The 20,858-nt window shown below is 44.8% G+C and overlaps 1 protein-coding gene across 1 annotated transcript in view; it reads right to left on the bottom strand.

Annotated features, from left to right (window-relative positions):
* The window catches only part of LOC126106550 (uncharacterized), a 94,677-nt gene that overhangs the window by 72,735 nt on the left and 1,084 nt on the right, over window positions 1-20,858 (bottom strand). Inside the window, exon 2 of the mRNA XM_049912889.1 lies at window positions 312-549. Coding sequence (XP_049768846.1) covers window positions 312-549 — 238 coding nt within the window. The remainder of the gene's footprint in view (window positions 1-311; window positions 550-20,858) is intronic.

Raw genomic sequence — 20,858 nt, 5'->3', positions numbered from 1 at the left:
TAGCATTTTGCAGCTGTGACTTATTAAACTGATAGTTCGGTAATTTTCACATCTGTCAACACCTGCTTTCTTTGGGATTGATATTATTATATTCTTGTGGATGTTTGAGGGTACTTCGCCTGTCTCATACATCTTGCTCACCAGATGGTAGAGTTTTGTCATGACTGGCTCTCCCAAGGCCGTCAGTAGTTCTAATGGAATGTTGTCTCGAGGTACACGAAAAGTGAATGGCAGTGTAAGAACAAATGTAAGAAGAGTACAAGAGTAGTAGAAGTAAGATTAGTGGTTGGGGCTCTCAGTGGCGTACGTACCCCGACGCAGAGCAGGAGTCGATGCAGTCGGCAGCGACGAAGCACGCGAGGTCCATAGCGAGCTGGTCGTTGGCCGTGGCGTTAGTGAGGCCGGCGATAGCAGCCAGGCCGTCGTCACACCCCTCGTACCCGAGCCTCCAGCCCCCCAGCGTCCAGCTCGTTATCAGGCGAAGCATGGCACGCTCCGGGATAGACCGATGCTGGAGGGTCTTGTGGGCTATCACCACTTTAGTGTGTCCTGCAACACGTTGTAACGTATTACTATCTTTACGACGTTTCTCGTCGAGCCATATGTGTTACTTGCATTTCCAGCTGCTTTTCTCACACAAATAACGATAAAAATTCAGAAATTCAGGGTCGCCACCAGCCCAAGCCCTTCCTAACCATTTACAAAATAAAACGGAGCTGGAAAATATTAGTGTAATTACTTTAATAATTTAATTACAAGTACGCAAATTTCTTCAAGCAGCCAGATAAATAGCACTCCGTGTCGTGCATGAAGCAACTTCCAGAATGAGATTTTCACTCTGCACTGGAATGTGCGCTGATATGAAACTTCCTGGCAGCTTAAAACTGTGTGCCCGACCGAGACTCGAACTCACAGTTTTAACCTGCCAGGAAATTTCATATCGGCGCACACTCCGCTGCAGAGTGAAAATCTCATTCTGGAAACATCCCCCAGGCTGTGGCTAAGCCATGTCTCTGCAGTATCCTTTCTTTCAGGAGTGCTGGTTCAGCAAGGTTCGCAGGAGAGCTTCTGTAAAGTTTGGAAGGTAGGAGACTAGGTACTGCCAGAAGTAAAGGTGTGAGGACCGGGCGTGAGTCGTGCTTCGGTAGCTCAGATGGTAGTTGGCCTTTGGCTGTGCTGCGGTGAGGACGCGCTGTTTGTGTTCCTGCCGCGGAACGAGCGCTCGTGTTGTTTACATAGTACTCGGCCGTTTCGCGCGTGCCGTACTCAGCATATAGATCACTATGCCGCACCAATACAGAAAATCGACGCTCAAATTTACGGTCCGCAACGAATTTGCACGGCCCAAAGCACTCGAAGTCGAACGATTTCTACGAGAAGAAGTTAAAATCCCGGCGACCGACATTCTCGGCATTCACTTGTCCATTGTGAGTAGTATCGTATATGTCAAGATCATCAACGACGCAACATGTGAACGGATCCTTCGGGACACGAAACAGGGCCTCCGTTTCTGCCATGCTGATGGCAATGTGGGGACTGTGCACGTCGATTGTTCTGGGATGGGCCTTCGCACGATCAGAATTTTCGAACTTCCTTTCGAAATACCGGCGGAGGCCGTCATGACAGCGCTGCGCCCCTACGGCACGGTCCATGATCATATTGCGGAAAAATAGACGCAATTCAAGACATATCCGATGCTGAACGGCGTCCGCCAGGTCCGAATAGAACTTAAAAGACATGTACCTTCATATCTGAATATCGGTGGCTGCCGTGCCATCGTCATCTACGATGGGCAACCGAAGACCTGCTCTGGTTTTGGGAAGGAGGGACACCTCAGATCAGAATGTATGCAACGTCGAATCACTCAACTGCCGCCGGCTGAAGCGGACCCGCCATCGCAGCCGACGCTGCTTCCTGTGACTTATGCAGCAGCCCTCACTACAGCTACCACTTCACCACGACAGCAGACATCCACATTTACAATTAAAAAAAAACAACACAAAAAACAAAAAAACGATAAAAAAAGAGATAGCTCGACGGCAAAGGTAATTGGCTGGGAATCGAAGAACCCGGGTTCGAATCTCGAAGAAACCTACCGGGTGTTTTTATTTTCTTTTGTATTTTTCCATAAAAAAAGGAAAAAAGAAAAAAAAGTTGTTATCGTAGCTGCCTAGTAAAAAATAAAAAAAGTTGGTAGAGGACTTAAAAAAAAGATGGATAGAGCGCCTGCCATGTAAAAAAAAAAGTGGTTAGCGTGACGGATTGCCGTCCTATGGTCCCGGGATCGATTAAAAAAAAAAAGATGGTAGAGCGCTTGCCCGCGAAAGGCAAAGGTCCCGAGTTCGAGTCTCGGTCGGGCGCACAGTTTTAATCTGCCGGGAAGTTTCATGAAGCAACTTGATTAATACAGGATTGGAAATCAGAGTAAGGGGGTAAGATCGACGCCAAATAATTTAGCTTTAACGTAGATTATTTATTGTAACTAAATATTTGGTTGCACATCCTAACTACACATAATTGGTGCCTGACTCGAAATATTTAAGTAAGAAATACGTGAGAATGAAACAGAGCATAATTTAACTACAGCAAGAAGAAACACAGCAGACGGGGGTGGGAGACAATTATACTATCATCTCCTTTGCATTAATACCATAAAAATTTCTAAGTGAGATTTGCATTACGATTATACGCATGCATTATTCTGGACAGAGGTTTAACCAATACACAAGGCTGTGCGATCATTACTTAACATACTAACTGCGTCTGCTGCTTGCAAACGGCCGAACTAGAGCACGTGGTGCATTCTGATTCAAACCGTTGTGCTGCTTTGTAGAATGCGCACGAAAGAACAGATATTCATGCAGAAATTGTAGCTCATTAAACAAGCAAACTGTTAAAACAAAGCCTATTGTGGTGTCGTGGTGAACCAGAAGGGTCATTGATTGCCAAATACGGGGCACAATATCGGCACACACAGACAAATTCGATTTCCACAATATATAAATCATTTTAAAAAATAACTCGCTTCACACGCTTCAGTTAATCTGAAGTTATTAAGTATTTCACCAGTTAAACATCACGAAGTCCTAACTCAACCTGATTCCTATCACTTGAAAACCCCCTTAACAGCTACGATCCGTGCTCACCAAGCGTTCACCGAAGAGTGCCCCTTTCTCTTTCCAGACTATCTAGCTCCTCGTGCAGCGGAAGCTACCAGAGGGGCAGCCCTCCGTCACCAACCTCACACGCAAAAACAGCCTTCGACACAGCCGTCGACTAAGATGGGTAAACGTCTCTCTTCAGGTATTGGAAACATAAGTTAGTCATCCTGTGCTCTCCTTTGAACGAGAAGCAACATCGTCTGCCCCAGCAGACGATGACATATTCAGCGATTCCCAGAAAACAAAACCGAAACCCACATTAAAACACATATATAATAATCAATAGGCCTTATTTGACTGCTCTGTCTTTCTGGAAGAGTTCATAAACTGAGCTAAAATCAGGTAGTAAAATGAATATGTTGCACAGAATTCGACAAGCGTCTTATGAAACGACTTCACAGACATGTTTCAATGTTTTCACTCATCTTCATGCATGTGCACAATTCTGACAAGATTTTATTAGCTAGTACTACACAGAGGTGATGGCGATATGCATATACAGGGGGTCCATTGACAGTGACCGGGCCAAATATCTCACGAAATAAGCGTCAAACGAATAAACTACAAAGAACGAAACTTCTCTAGCTTGAAGGGGGAAACCAGATGGCGCTATGTTTGGCCCGCTAGATGGCGTTGCCATAGCTCAAACGCATATCAACTGCGTTTTTTTTAAAATAGGAACCCCCATTTTTATTACATATTCGTGTAGTATGTAAAGAAATATGAATGTTTTAGATGGACCACTTCCTTCGCTTTCTGATAGATGGCGCTGTAATACTCACAAACACGTGACTCACAATTTTAGACGAACAGTTGGTTAACAGGTAGGTTTCTTAAATTACAATACAGAACGTAGGTACGTTTGAACATTTTATTTCGCTTGCTCCAATGTGACACATGTACCTTTTTGAACTTATCATTTCTGAGAACGCAAGCTATTACAGCGTGATTACTTGTAAATACCAAGTTATTGCAATAAATGCTCAAAATGATGTCCGTCAACCTCAATGCATTTAGCAATACGTGTAACGACATTCCACTCAACAGCGAGTAGTTGGCCTTCAGTAATGTTCGCACATGCATTGACAATGCGCTGACGCATGTTGTCAAGCGTTGTCGGTGGATCACGATAGCAAATATCCTTCAACTTTCCCCACAGAAAGAGATCCGGGGACGTCAGATCCGGTGAACGTGCGGGTCATGGTACGGCGCTTCGACGACCAATCCACCTGTCATGAAATTTGGTATTCAATACCGCTTCAACCGCACGCGACCTATATGCCGGACGTCCATCATGTTGGATGTACATCGCCATTCTGTCATGCAGTGAAACATCTTGTAGTAACATCGGTAGAACAGTACGTAGGAAATCAGCATACATTGCACCATTTAGTTTGCCACCGATAAAATGGGGGCAAAATATCCTTGCTCCCATAATGCCGCACCATACATTAACCCGCCAAGGTCGCTGATGTTCCACTTGTCGCAGCCATCGTGGATTTTCCCTTCCACAATAGTGCATATTGTGGCGGTTTATGTTACCGCTGTTGGTGAATGACGCTTCGTCGCTAAATAGAACGCGTGCAATAAATCTGTCATCGTCCCGTAATTTCTCTTGTGCCCAGTGGCAGAACTGTACACGACGTTCAAAGTCGTCGTTAAGCAATTCCTGGTGCATAGAAATATGGTACGGGTGCAATCGATGTTGACGTAGCATTCTCAACACCGACGATTTTGAGATTCCCGATTCTCGCACAATTTGTCTGCTACTCACGTGCGGATTAGCCGCGACAGCAGCTAAAGCAGCTACTTGGGGATCGTCATTTGTTGCACGTAGTGGTTGACGTTTCACATGTGGCTGCACACTTCCTGTTTCCTTAAATAACGTAACTATCCGGCGAACGGTCCGGACACTTGGATGATGTCGTCCAGGATACCGAGGAGCATACATAGCACACGCCCGTCGGGCATTTTGATCACAGTAACCATACATCAACACGATATCGACCTTTTCCGCAATTGGTAAACGGTCCATTTTGACGTGGGTAATGTATCACGAAGCAAATACCGTCCGCACTGGTGGAATGTTACGTGATATCACGTACTTATGGGTTTGTGACTATTACAGTGCCATCAATCACAAAGCGAGAAAGTGGTCCAACTAAAACATTCGTATGTAATAAAAATTCATATGTATTAAATTAATATGTAATAAAAAATAGGGGTTCCTATTAAAAGAAAACGCAGTTAATATCCTTTTGACCTATGGCAGCGCGGGCCAGCCTTTGCGCCATCTGGTTTTTCGCTTCAAGCTAGACGAGTTTCGTTCTTTGTAGTTTTTTCGTTTGATGCTTATTTCGTGAGATATTAGGCCTGGTCACTATCAATGGACCACCCTGTATACAGATTAAATCAGTATCCCCTTGCACAAGGTATAAAAGGCGAGTGCGTTGATGGAGCTGTCATTTGTACTCACGTGAGAAGCTTTCCGACGTGATTATGCCCACGTGATGGGGATTAACAGACTTTGAACGTAGAATGTTAGTTTGGGCTCCAAGTATGGGACATCCCGTTTCGGATATCGCTGCGGAATTCAGTATTTAGAGATCAACAGTGACCGTGTGCTGAGAATGCCAGATATCAACCACTACCTTTCACCACAGAGAACGTTACATTTCAGATGTGTTACGACCCGTGGCTCTACCCTTCATTCGATCCCTGCGAAACCCTACATTTCAGCAGGATAATGCACGACCGCATGTTGCAGGTCCTGTACGGGCCTTTCTGGATACAGAAAATATCCGACTGCTGCCCTGGCCAGCACGTTCTCCAGATCTCTCACCAATTGAAAACGTCTGGTCAATGGTGGCCGAGCAAGTGGCTCGTCACAATACGCCAGTCACTACTCTTGATGAACTGTGGTATCGTGTTGAAGCTGCATGGGCAGCTGTACCTGTACACGCCATCCAAGCTCTGTTTGACTCAATGCCCAGGCGTACCAAGACCGTTATTACGGCCAGAGGTGGTTGTTCTGGGTACTGATATATCAGGATCTATGCACCCAAACGGCGTGGAAATGTAAGCACATGTCAGTTCTAGTATAATACATTTGTTCAATGAATACACGGTTATCATCTGCATTTCTTCTTGGTGTTGCAATTTTATTGTCCAGTAGTGTAGTTCTAAGTTGTAGGGGACGGATGACCTCAGATGTTAAGTCCCATAGTGCTTAAAGCCATTTGAACCATTTTTGTTCATTGTTCATGAAAACGGTTGTGCATGGCAGTTTACGTTTGGAGCCTGAAGATGACTTGGATCTAAATAGAGCCCCCAGTTTTGTTATCAACATTATTCAAGCACCGCAGTTGTCAACAAGGTACTGTGCAAGCTAGTGGGTCGCTCCATAATGGTGCGAGGTGTGTTTGTATGGAGTGATTGGCTCCTTTGAGTCAACTGAACCTGTCATTGACTGGAAATGGTTACGTTAGTGTATTTTGAGACCACTGCCAGCCATTCATTAACTCCATGTTTAGAAACAACGGAGTCATGTCAAGGGGCCACAGCTGATTGCAGAATATCCCGGACAGATCAACAGAATGATTTGGCCAGCCAGATCGCCCGACATGGATCCCACTGAACATTTATCGGACAGACGCCAGAGGTCAGCTCGTGCACAAAATCCTTGCACCGGCAACACCTTCGCAATTGTGGACGGCTATGGAAGCACCATGGCTCAATAATTCCGACACCATACTAGGTGGTACCATACGGCTTTTATCAGCTCAGTGTGTCTACGTCAGCGGTAGTCACTGAGACTGCAGTTAGTGCACGTCAACACGGCTTGAGGTGTCCCGCGTCCTTCGCCACAGAAGTAATTAGCGTATCAGCTGACGGTCAGTACGAGGACCTTAGTGGCGGCTTCCATTGGTCCGGAAGCAGAGAGAGATGCGCCGACAGTGGTCGTGCATGCCGACAACACTCTACACAGGAGTTTCAGCAGATCGATTTTTCGGACGAGTCCCTGTTCTGATAAGAGCATCGTGATGCTCATGTGTGGAGACTCCGAAGAGTATGAACGTGACTGGGTTACATTCGTCGCTCTCCTCGTACATGCCCATTACCTGGGGCTACTGGCTGCGTTGTGTCAGTTGGTACAAAAGACATGATCGGAACTGCCTGGAGGGGCGTTCAATAAATAATGCGACACATTTTTTTTCTTTTAACCCTTTCGGGACGGAGCGCGTTTCCTCAAAGCGGAGCGATTCAGCGGCGCTGTACGGGTTCCATATCCCTTGGTTTCTTTCATCGGTTGTGTTTGACTTACGGGTGTAGTTTTTTTCTTTTTTTTTGTAAATGAAGCTTAAAACACGCTCTCTACCGGCATACTATTTTCATTATTCCATATAACGCAGTTTTTGACTTGGCGGTGGTGTTAGAACAGAAAAAATGAAAATTTTGATTTTTTGTTACTTTTTTTTTAGTTGTGAGGTGAAGCAATGAATTATACCTATTAAAATTAGTTGTATCTTAGTCTTTAAAGTTTTAGCTTTAAAACGACATACGTCCGTGTGAAGAAAAATAAAAAGTCCATTTTTAGCGAAGAAAAATTTAATTTACGTCAATAAACAACAAAATTTCATAAAATTTGCTTAAAACAAACTTTACAACTTTTGCATATCGAGTTTTCGATAGGCAACCATAGTTTACAAGTCCTCTCGGTACTTTGCTACTTTGTGATGGCTGTTGAAGCACTCAGGCAGATGAAGATAGGGGTTGGACGAACAAGCTTCGCAGAAAAAAAAAGGGAACCGTTTTCGCCCTCCTGGCTCGGAGCGATCAGTGCAAACGGCACATTCACACAGTTTTCCGGTGTCTGCTCTTGCGATAGCTCGGTACAGGCCGTCCACCCTGTGTGGGTCGCCGTGCTCAGAGCGTGGCCTCTTGCTCGAGCCCTGACCTCGCCCACAAGCTCCTTGACGAGTCTCTTCCGAAACTGCAAATGACTCTTTGGTGTATCTCCTCTTTTCTTTGCCACGATGACATGCAGTAAGTAAGCGCTGACGATCGCCAACTGCTATTAGCCAGAACGGTTACCCTTTTGTCAGGATGCGCCCCGTCCCGTGTCGATACTCAAAGTCAGTCCCTAGATACAGCACTGCGTGTGTGACGTGACAATCGGTCCACGTATACGGGCCTCGCGTCCCATAGCGACTGTCACGTCGGGCCATGTTTAAGGGCCTTGTGTCCCGAAAGGGTTAAAAGTAGGTCGAATCTATTCAGGATTCCAATACACTATATCATTCCCCACTATTTTTCAACGTAATCTCAGTTCAATGCGACGACCATGTGACACTGTAGTGGGAAGGCCTGTATGATCGCTTGGTACCACTCCAATGGTCGTAACCTCCCAATTATAAACGTACTGTATGCTGCGAAGTGCATCCTTCATTCAACCAAACAGATGGAACTTGGAATGTGCAGACGCGCCGAGGAACCCAGCGAGTGCACACTTTTTGAGAAACGCAACTGGTCAGCACTACCAGAGAGACATAGAGTTCAGCTGTGGCATGATAACACCTTACTGGGTGCACCCCTAAATCCATACGGTACCAATCTACTGGTCGACGTAGGAGCCAACGTCTTGTCGTATCAGTATCCTCCCCATCATCCGTGTACTGCTTCCTGCTCACTGCATCCTTCATTGGGCCAGACAGATGGAAGTCGGTAGTAGCGAGATCCGGGCTGTGGGGTGCATAAGGGAGAAGAGTCCAGTGAGTTTTTATAAGCTCCTCTCGTGTGTGCAGCCTTGTGTGAGACCTTGCAATGTTGTGGAGATAGAGAAGTTCGTTTGCATTTCAATTTACTGAGGATAGCGCATCACACTTCAGAGTTGATCGTTACATTATGTGAGGCAACGGGCAAGAAGTGGCGCCATGAAAATATTCTAAGTTCGGAGTTGGCGTGGCTGCACGGACCGCTAGGCAAGCCGGGGTTGCTCAGCAACCACGTGGTGCCGGCCGTCAGCCGGAGCGAGAGGGGCAGCCCCAGTGCGAGAGCCAGGCCAACCGTGTGGCTGGGGATTCCGTGTTGACGCTGTGTCGATGAAGGAGATTTGTAGGCCGGGAATGCCAAACATGGCGGACTTCGTGAAACTATAATGGGAGACATTTCACAGTTCATGTAGAAATGAATAATAGCTGGAGGAATCATGATACCTTAAAAAGATACATATACATTACCATAATTTGCACGACGATTCTGGTGGTTTAATTAGATTTTCAATATCTTTATTAGGTTAAAGTTTAGTATCTCATTGTAAATTATATAAGTAACACCCAGCAGCGAATTTCCAAAACGTAAACGGTTCATCAGATTTTGACGATCGACGTGTCTTTAGAAAGCTATTAGTGTACACCTAAATTGATATGAATTACAGGCATGTAACTTTAATAGTACATGAGTTATTGGAGGTCATTATTGATGGCAGCCGGCCGAAGTGGCCGTCCGGTTCTGGCGCTGCAGTCTGGAACCGCGGGACCGCTACGGTCGCAGGTTCGAATCCTGCCTCGGGCATGGATGTGTGTGATGTCCTTAGGTTAGTTAGGTTTAAGTAGTTCTAAGTTCTAGGGGACTAATGACCTCAGAAGTTGAGTCCCTTAGTGCTCAGAGCAATTTGAACGATTATGGATGGCATCAGGCGATAAGTAGTCCACAGTTACACGAAAAAAGCGGTAGCACCATGCTTATAAATGTAGTTATTCGTCTACGTTTTGGTCTATATCCGGTATGTGCTATTCACGAAGAAATTGGTCAAATATTTACTGTGTTTTAGGAAGCTCTGAGTCATTAGGCTACTGGCCTACTTTTGTTTCTATTCCTTTGATATATGTTTATTTAATTTGTTTATGTATTAAATATGTGTGTTAGAGCGCGTTTATGGTCCAGCCGTAGGAATATTTATTTAATTTCAAGTCATTTAAATGTAAATCCAGTATTTCGTATGTGTTTCAATATGTTTGTGAGTGTGCGTTGGCTTGGAGACATGGCGGGAGCGCTCTAGCCAATCACAGCGCTCGTTACTACCGTAGGCGACTACCGAAGCCAATGGAGAGACTGGATGGAAGTGGGGGAGGAGCATCGGGTGGCACAGGACACAGGGGAGTGCTGGACGGGAAGGCGCGACGGGCAGTCGCAGGAAATGCTTGGACAGTGTTGAGCAGCTTGTGCGTGGTCGCGGGAGATAGAAATATTTCGTAGCGCCGGCTTGTGCGCTTGTGCGACTTCCATGGCTTCTGCAGTGAAGACGTAGTATGCATTTAGAAGTGAATATCTCACGAGGTTATGCTGTTGTTCATAACTAATTACGTGAAGTAGGAATCTATTGTCTCCCTGTTATTCAACTTATATTTTATTTAATTCCTGAACCATCGATAACCAATAAGTGTTTTGCAGTAATAAGCGGCATTCTTAAAGGTACTTCTGCTTTCGTACTCATCATTTAAAGTCGTTAAAAATAGTATCTGCAGATTTTGTTTAACTGCAATCTTTCAAATATAAATTTCTGTGTTACATTCAAAATTCACAATTGCCGAGTGATAGGAACCTTCGACCATTCGATTCGTGTGTATATTGATATTGTATACCGTAGACTCAGCAGTATTTGGCTTGTAATGCGGCAACTACGTATCCCAGCCCCTAGACAAAGAAACCAGCCAAATATATATATATAATATTTCTATATACAAATTCTAAGATGTTATCTGTTCTTTCGGAACATGTACGAAAGAACAGATACCATCTTAGTATATATATGGTTAAGGCTCACCGGCTACTTGACCATCTTCTTCTGCTGCACAAACAGTGCCCGAACTCTTACGGGAATCGGCAACGCGCCGCGAGTAATGAGTATAATGGGCGGGGGCACTACGAATGTAGTGCGGGGGAATACGTTGAGGATGTGGGTTCGGCGGCAGGCGTGCCGGAGGTGAGTCCCTGCAGTGGCGCCGTCCTCTGTGTCCTCGGTGGGTCGGCAGTCTGGCTTCAGCTGCCGCAGCGGCCGCACGCTCCTCAAGTTTGCTCCGTCAACGCTCAGTGTTTACACCAGTGTTTTCGTGTTTCGTGATCGTTTATTGGCGTTTTGCACGTGAATTAAGCGTTATCAATTGAGCATTTGGTCTTCGTTCGTGTCGTCTTTCTACGTAGCGCCGTTGGGATTTCGGCGTTGTCCGAGATTTCTTCGCTGCAGAACACCATGGCAAACTCCGTGAGAAAAAACACCGTGATTTTCACCTTCGACAAGTACACGCGTCGAGTACAGCCCTCTGCACTTGAAATACACGACTGGATTACCGACCGAGGTAATTGGCCTTCATTCTGAATCTGTTCATACCATGCAGCTAGACTCTGATGAATACTGCATTTTTGAAAAGTTTAACGATTGCGTGAGTGTAGACCGCTTTCTGGCAAAATTTGGTTATGAAACGGAATTTATACACCGTGATGGTACTAAAAGTACTGTCAAACTCCGGAATTCCGAGTCTGTAATTAGGAATGTTAGGGTTTTGAATATTCCCATAGAAGTAGACAACTCGAAAATTAAAGATGTCCTTTCAAAGTACAGGGTTGTCAGGAAAATAGTCAGCGAAAGGTGGGCTTCGCATTTCAAGCTGCAGTGCTTTAACGGCATTCGCTCCGTGGAGATGGAAGTGAAGGCAAACATTCCCTCCCATATCTTTGTTGACGGGCACAAGGCGCATGTTGTGTACTCAGGGCAAACCCCTACATGTCATGTATGTAACGAGTCTGGTCACCTCCGTCAGGACTGCCCTCGCCGTCTTTTTGTGCTAACAAATAACCTTACAGCGCCGGAAAGTAACACTCAACGATTTGTTGCCAGCCATACAACAGAGCCGGCGGCTGTCGTGGATCCTGTTACAACCTCTGAAAATGTTGCACTTAATGTCAATGACTTTCCGTCTTTAAAACCTGCATTAACTGCTGAAATTCCTTTGCGTGACAGCGAGATTCCCACTAAAAAGCGTCCCCTAGAGGACACTGAAAAAATGTTGATGAGGACTCTTCCTGTGAGACACCCGTTGCCAGGAGGCCGAAGCCCAGTCCTGAAGATCTGTTGGAAGTGGAAAAAGGAGATGGAATGAAGGTCGATGTGTCTCCCACTTCCGCCCAAGGACTTACACCGCCACGAACAGATAGTGACGCAGCGGGTAGTGATTTTTCACGGAAATGTGACCCTGAGCCTGAGGTCACGGCTGAAATAGCCGCATCAAGTGCACAGCCCATACAGTGCGAACAGTACGAGGAAGTACCAAGCAAACAACCTGCTGACTCCGAAGCGCAACGCCGCGCCGAAGGAGGAAATAAACAAGCATCACCGCCTCGCCAGCAAGACAACACAACAGACACCACGCCGGAACCAATAATTGACGACTCGCAAGCCACGGCCGTTGCGCCAGACGGCCACCGCCGGCGGCTGCGACCGAAACCGGGTCTTGCTGTCACGTGTCATCAAGCGAAAGCCACACCAGAGAAGAAAGACATCAAGAAAAAGAACATTAAATATAAAGTCATCAGGGCCAACACTGAAGAGGAGAAAGAGAAGGGCCACAGTGACTTATAACAATGCATTGTCAGGATTTCAGGATACTTTTCTTCTCATTCACTTTGTTTAAAAGCAGTGAAAATTTTTCTAGGGAGTTAGTACATGTAATGGGCACACAGCTTGTAAAGATCGTGCCTTGTAGGGAAGCACGTTGCTGCTATAATCATACCGATCCTCATCCCAAATAGCTTCTTCTGGTATGTCTGTGATGCAAGCTTATAGCATTACTACTATTAACATTAATAAAATACAGTCACCCTTGAAACTGGCAGCCCTAAAAGAATTCTTGTACCAGTCCGGGACTGATATCGCGTTGCTACAAGAAGTTGTGATAACGGAATTTCGGATCCCAGGCTTTTTTGAAATTGTTAATGTTTCTACGGAAGCCAATATCGGTACAGCCATTCTTATAAGGGAAGGCATTCCGGTGACTGAAATCGAACGACTAGAATCAGGTTAAGAGCCATAGGCATAAAAATTTTCGATGTGACAGTGCTTAACCTTTACGCCCCATCAGTAAATTCCCACAAATTGGATCGTGCGAAGTTTTTTCAAGATCAACTGATTTATTTATTGAGGAAAAATCTGTGTTCTCTTATACTAGGCGGAGATTTTAACTGTGTTTTAAACCAGAAGGATCAACAACCCAACTTCAACTACTCGCCACAGTTAAAAAAGTTAGTAAGTGATCTACACCTTAAGGATGTGTGGGAACTTCAGCACCCGACGTCAGTCGGGTTCACGTATATAACCAGCCACTCCCGCAGCAGACTAGATAGAATTTACGTGTCACCAAATTTGCAAAATTATTTGTTAAACGTTGAAACTATTCCCGTGTATTTTAGCGATCACAGTACACTTTTAACTTGAATTAATTTAAGTGTACAGCCAACCCGTCGATGGAATTTAAATATCTCTGTTTTAACTGAGGAAGAACTGGAACAGGAAATAAGAGTAGCGTGGACTATGTGCCTCCGCACAGTAGACAAGCACCCAACAGTCATTGACTGGTGGACTAGGAGGGCTAAACCAAGGCTGTGGAAAGTTGTCATGCAGTATAGTGCAGCGAGGCACAGGGAGTTGAGGAATACAATGGAGTTTTTATTATAAAGTTTTAAGAGACTTACATCGACAGGCCCATGATGACGTAATTCGTCTGAATGATATCAAATAAATAAAAGCCAAGTTATTAAGCATTAAACGGAAACAGATGGAGGGACTCAAAATTAAATCGAAAGCCACCTCAGTCGTAGCAGATGAAACAGCTTCTCTGTATCACTTGGTGCGGCATGCTAAAAACAGACGTCTAACTTCAATTGATGAAGTCCAGACGCATACTGGTACGAGGCTCACATGCCAGAAAGAAATACTGGACCAAGTCCACAGGTACTATGAAACCCTATATGCCCATACCACAGTGGAAGATGCAGCTCTCGAGGACTTTCTCACTATTTTAGGTCCACAATTGTCGGGAACAGACAACGCTGTCATCCTGTCACCTATTACTAAAGATGAAGTGCATGTGGTAGTGCGTAACTCACCTTTCAAAAAATCTCCGGGACTTGATGGCCTCCCTGTGGACTTTTATGCCCGCTACTGGTCTATAATTGGGGATGTGGTGTCACCACCAGACACCACACTTGCTAGGTGGTAGCCTTTAAATCGGCCGCGGTCCGTTAGTATACGTCGGACCCGCGTGTCGCCACTGTCAGTGATTGCAGACCGCGCGCCGCCACACGGCAGGTCTAGAGCGACTTCCTAGCACTCGCCCCAGTTGTACAGCCGACTTTGCTAGAGATGGAACTGACAAATTACGCTCTCATTTGCCGAGACGATAGTTAGCATAGCCTTCAGCTACGTCATTTGCTACGACCTAGCAAGGCGCCAATATCAATTGTTATTAATCTTGTCATGCCTGTACCGTCAGACCGATGTACACCAATTATGGATTAAAGTTAAGTATTCCAGCAGCAACGTACCTTATTGGCTATATTAATTACATTGTCCTGTTCCAGACCTCACGCCAGCCTGCGTGAGCTTAACGCGTGCCTTTCGGCTTCCTCCAAATCCCGTGAATTGGCTCCTGCCAATTCACAACAGGGGACAAGATCACTTCCACGGGAAATGAGGTCCTGAACGGAAAACCGGTCCCTGCAGAGTTTAAGGACAGTAAAATAGTACTGATTCCTAAGAGTAAAGGCAAAACCAAGTTAAACAATTTTCGGCCTCTTTCGCTACTAAATTCTGATTACAAAATAATTTCGCGTATTATCAACAAAAGGCTCTCTGCCTTTTCCAACAAAATATTGAGTCATCATCAATCTTGTTCTCCGACCAGAACGATATTCGAAAGTCTATCTGCATACAGAGACGTCATTGCAATTACCTCAGTGACAAATATAAAATGTGCTTTAATCTTTATAGATTTCAACAAAGCTTTTGACCGCGTTAGTCATAGATACCTCTTAGCGAGGCTGTCAAGAATGGCTTTCCACCCCCAGATTGTGAACATGCTAAGGTATATTGCAACTGGTATAAATGCGAAAATAGCAATCAATGGCCAAACATCTAAACCCATACAGATAAGGTGAGGGGTTCCACAGGGCAGCCCCTTATCTATGTTTTTATTTTCCGTATCTTTAGAGCCCTTCCTCTACACTGTCCACGCAGGATTAACAGGTATAACATTGAGTGGTGAGAAAACTGTCATACGAGCTTATGCTGATGACTTGGGCGTAGTAATAGGGAATAAGGAGGAGACAGTTACACTGGAAAGGGAAATCCAAAGATATTGTCTAGCGTCGGGAGCGACAGCAAATGAAAACAAAAGTCAAATATTGAATCTACGGGGCCTAGATCACCTTCGACTGGCATGGGCAAAACAAGACAACAAACATAAAACTTTGGGAATAATCTTAATGGCATGTCCGATGAGGATGGCTGCTTTTAACTGGACGGAAACTAGGAGGAAAGTTCATGGTGCTGTAATGGAGAACATCCATCAAACTATGGACCTGGTGCAAAAAGTCAGATTCATCAACTCCTGCGTTTTGTCTAAAGCGTATTTCACTGCGCAGGTATTTCCAATCCCTAAACTAGTAGCGAAAGGTATCATGTCCACTGTTACCAATTATTTATGGCGAGGAGACATATTCAGGGTTGGTGCGACTACCGTTATACTGGGTGTCAGAAACGGGAGCCTCGGTTTGGTGGATATTCGCAATAAAGCGTCTGCTCTGTTCCTCAAACGGACTTTCCATATACTCAGAAAACTTCCACAATGTATAACCGCAAAGCTCTTTGAGGCTATGACACCCCATAGCCTGCAAGCACCGATTGATGTGCTAAGGATTAATGCCCGTCTGCAGTATGTGAGGAACTTTTTCCTCGAAGCAAGTTATCTTAGTGACGAAATCAGAAGCAACACACGTATCACAGCGCGCGACATCATACTTGAAAGGAAGTTAAATGATGGTAGAAACAAAATTGAAACGAAATTCCCAAATTGTGACTGGAAAGCTGTATGGCGGAACATCAACTATGCCGGGCTATCTACAGACGCTATTTCCGCATGGTACAAAACAGTTAATAATGTCATCAGCACCAACGAGAGACAATATGGGATCGGTTTAAACCAGACACACCTTTGTGGAAAATGCAATCTGGTGGATACACTCAGCCACAGATTCACCTGTGGTGGCAATGTGCATAACTGGAATAGGATCAGACAACAAATCGCCTTTCTCACCAGATCCTCTACGGAATATATAACGCCATCGCTCCTCCTGAGACCAGGCATGACATACTTTCCGAAATAAAAAACCAACGCCATTAGCTGGTTACTGGGAAAATATTTTAGTTATGTCATCCAAAAACTTGGGTCGGACAAAGAGATAGAATTCCTCGTTTACATGAAGTGTGAATATGCAAAAATCAGCACGTATCGCAACCACAAGAAGCACTACGGCAACATGCTGAAGATCGTTTTTGAAAGAATGGGTGATGGACAAATATGTGGAACCACTACAACACCTTAAACGAGAACGAACAGAAGAAAACTGAAAGTCACTTGGTTTCTTATTATTATTTACTATTACCTTGCTTCCAGAACAGTTTTTTCCTTTTTTCAAAACATTTTATCAAAATTACTCGTGTTCGACTTCCAACGTATTTGTGTGATTCGAGAAGAATTGTTAAGTTTTTATCAGTATTAAGTTTCTACTCAGAGAAGAGGTTTCTTCGTCTTTCTTACATCGCAGAATAAAATATTTGTATGGTGCGAAAAGTGGCAATTGACCCTGAATAAAGAAAAGTGTGAAGTTATTCACATGATTACTAGAACAAATCAGCTAAATTTCGATTACGGGATAAGTCACAAATCTGAACGCTGTAAATTCAGCTAAATACTTTGGGATTACAATTACAAATACCTAAATTGGAATGATCACATAGATAATATTATGGGTAGAGCAAACCAAAGACTGCGATTCATTGGCAGAACACTTAGAAGGTGCAAGAAGTCTACTAAAGAGCCTGCTTACACCACGCTTGTCCACCCTATTCTGGAGTACTGCTGTGCGGTGTGGGATCGCCATCAGGTGGGACTGACTGATGACATCGAAAAAGTACAAAGAAGGGCAGCTCGTTTTGTATTATCGTGAAATAGGGGAGATAGTGCCATAGACATGATACGTGATTTGGAGTGGCAATCATTAAAACTAAGGTGTTTTTCGCTGCGACGGGATCTTCTCATGAAATTTGAATCACCAGTTTTCTCCTCCGATTGCGAAAACATTCTGTTGCCACCCACCTGCATATGGATACGAGAAATAAGGGCTCGCACAGAAAAATTTTAGTGCTCGTTTTTCCCGCGTGCCGTTGGAGAGTGGAACGGTAGAGAGACAGCTTGAAGGTGGTTCACTGAACCCTCTGGCAGGCACTTTATTGTCATAGCACAGTAATCACGTAGAAATAGATGTATATGTAGAAATTTGTGAGGGAACAAGGCACTAAGTAGACAGAATCCCGATGAGCGGTAACTGTAAACCTATACCTTATTAACTGATACGAAATTTACTTAGACGTTACGTTCAGCTTGTTAGATTAAAAACCACATATGATCACCGCTATGTTGGTATGGTTCCGCACGATCTCATGCGGGGGATGAACAAGGTTATATGTCAGTACCGCGAGAACTTCTCAGGGTTAGGAGAAGGTGCAAATAAAATAATTTCCATTATACATGGAGTAATACGTCACTTTGTTAACGCGAAATTTGACTAAGGTTGTTATATTATGGCACTACATTACTACGCATTTATGGCTGACTGGGTGTGTAAAGCTTAGGGCATCATTTATGGCTTTATACACAGGTAGTCAACGTTGTGTTTAGGAAATCTATAATAACTTAACCAAACATACACTAACTATAAATACAATATGTACGACCGTCCACTGTATGTAGTCACAAGGGTGACGTGGAACAAAACTCTTAAGGGAAAGATTGATTATTAGTTAGCAGTGGGTTCAAGACCCTATGTATTCAAATAGGTTATGCCACGCTAATTGTCGAAATACACACTCTAGTGTATCAGATATTACCTATTTAGGATGTTGCCTACAAGGCTATTAACTATTTAGGATGAGGATTATTGTGAGCGTCCTGGAATTCTCACATAGACTACCAAGAAATAAGGACCTAATATTTCAAGTAGGGTGTGTCAGAATGAGCTTCTCACTCTGCAGCGCAGTGTGCGCTGATATGAAACTTCCTGGCAGATTAAAACTGTGTGACGGGCCGAGACTCGAACTCGGGACCTCTGCCTTTCGCGGACAAGTGCTCTACCAACTGAGCTACCCAAGCTCGCCTCACGCACCCTCTTCACAGCTTCACTTCTGCCAGTACCTCGTCTCCTACCTTCCAAACTTTACAGAAGCTCTCCTTTGCAGGAGAGCACTTGTTCGCGAAAGGCAAAGGTCCCGAGTTCGAGTCTCAGTCCGGCACACAGTTTTAATCTGCCAGGAAGTTTCATAGGGTGTGTCAGGACGTACAACGCAACTGCCAACGCACTTATGTACTATTGACCGATAAAGGTCAAGCTAATACTATGAACATAAGCTGTATTCTTCCCTATTGAACGGGAACATAAATTACGGATATGGTCTAATAGCGAGCAAAGTGTAAATGTCTCACGTATGTTAATAGCATAAATCAGAACCTAGCATTTAAAGTAGGGTGTGACTGGGCCCACAACGGCCCCATCATCACGCTTACGTGCTGTTGACCGACATAGGTCAAGCACTTACAGGATATTGTCTGCAAACTAACCTTTGATAGGAATAATATTTCAAAGGCTACCCTGTATACAGCGTGACTAAGTGGGCAACGCTATAGTTCTCATAAAAAAGATTCTTTAGAGCAACAACGTCAAAGTTATCTGCCTAGGGAAGAATACTTTAAACTGTATTCCGTAAATATTAAAGTTAGCTTATATTGGCGTCAAGATCTCATGAAATAGGATCGGCCAGCTTGAATTAAAGGCGGGCATAAGTTTTAATGCCTATGGGTAGAGAGAAAAGGCAATGTGTGCCAGCCCCGTAGGTATGTTTGTCTACCATATTGTCAGTTATGTTGGAACGAGAACTATATATACCGTATGGAATATTAATTAAACCATAGTGCTTAACTGTTACTCGTAAACTAATCATTCACTGAATGGGATAACGTTGACCATCTGTATTGCAAAAGTCATCTATATTCAAGTTACATACAGTGATTTGGAAACTTAACTTGTATGTGACAGGACTAAGTATGACAGTACACTACTGGCCATTAAAATTGCTACACCAAGAAGAAATGCAGTTGATAAACGGGTATTCATTGAACAAATATATTATACTAGAACTGACATGTCATTACATTTTCACGCAATTTGGGTGCATAGATCCTGAGAAATCAGTACCCAGAACAACCACCTCTGGCCGTAATAACGGCCTCGATACGCCTAGGCATTGAGTCAAGCAGAGATTGGATGCCGTGCACAGGTACAGCTGCCCATGCAGCTTCAACACAATACCAAAGTTCATCAAGAGTACTGACTGGCGTATTGTGACGAGCCAGTTGCACGGCCACCATTGAGCAGATGTTTCCAATTCGTGAGAGATCTGGAGAATGTGCTGGCCAGGGCAGCAGTCAAACTTTTTCTGTATCCAGAAAGGCCCGTACAGGACCTGCAACATGCGGTCGTGCATTATTCTGCTGAAATGTACGGTTTCGCGGGGATCGAATGAAGGGTAGAGCCACGGGTCGTAACACATCTGAAATGTAACGTCCACTGTCCAAAGTGTCGTCAATGCGCACAAGAGGTGACCGAGACGTGTAACCAATGCCACCCTATACCATCACGCCGGATGATACGCCAGTATGGCGATGACGAATACACGCTTCCATTGTGCGTTCACCGTGATGTCGCCAAACACGGGTGCGACCATCATGATGCTATAAACAGAACCTGGATTCATCCGAGAAAATGACGTTTTGTCATTCGTGCACCCAGGTTCGTCGTTGAGTACACCATCGCAGGCGCTCCTGCCTGTGATGCTGCGTCAAGAGTAACCGCAGCCGTGGTCTCCGAGCTGATAGTCCATGCTGCTTCAAACGTCGTCGAACTGGGGGGGGGGGGGGAGGAGATTAGTGTTTAACGTCCCGTCGACAACGAGGTCATTAGAGACGGAGCGGAAGCTCGGATGAGGGAAGGATGGGGAAGGAAATCGGCCGTGCCCTTTCAAAGGAACCATCCCGGCATTTGCCTGAAGCGATTTAGGGAAATCACGGAAAACCTAAATCAGGATGGCCGGAGACGGGATTGAACCGTCGTCCTCCCGAATGCGAGTCCAGTGTGCTAACCACTGCGCCACCTCGCTCGGTACGTCGTCGAACTGTTCGTGCAGATGGTTGTTGTCTTGCAAACGTCCCCGTCTGTTGACACAGGGATTGAGACGTGACTGCACGATCCGTTAGAGACATGCGGATAACATGCCTGTCATCTCGACAGTGATACTAGGCCGTTGGGATCCAG

The sequence above is a fragment of the Schistocerca cancellata genome, chromosome 10 (genome assembly GCF_023864275.1).
Source record: "Schistocerca cancellata isolate TAMUIC-IGC-003103 chromosome 10, iqSchCanc2.1, whole genome shotgun sequence".
Lineage (NCBI taxonomy): Eukaryota > Metazoa > Arthropoda > Insecta > Orthoptera > Acrididae > Schistocerca > Schistocerca cancellata.
The sequence above is the reverse complement of the archived record's forward strand: the minus strand, read 5'-3'. Positions and strand labels throughout refer to the sequence as shown.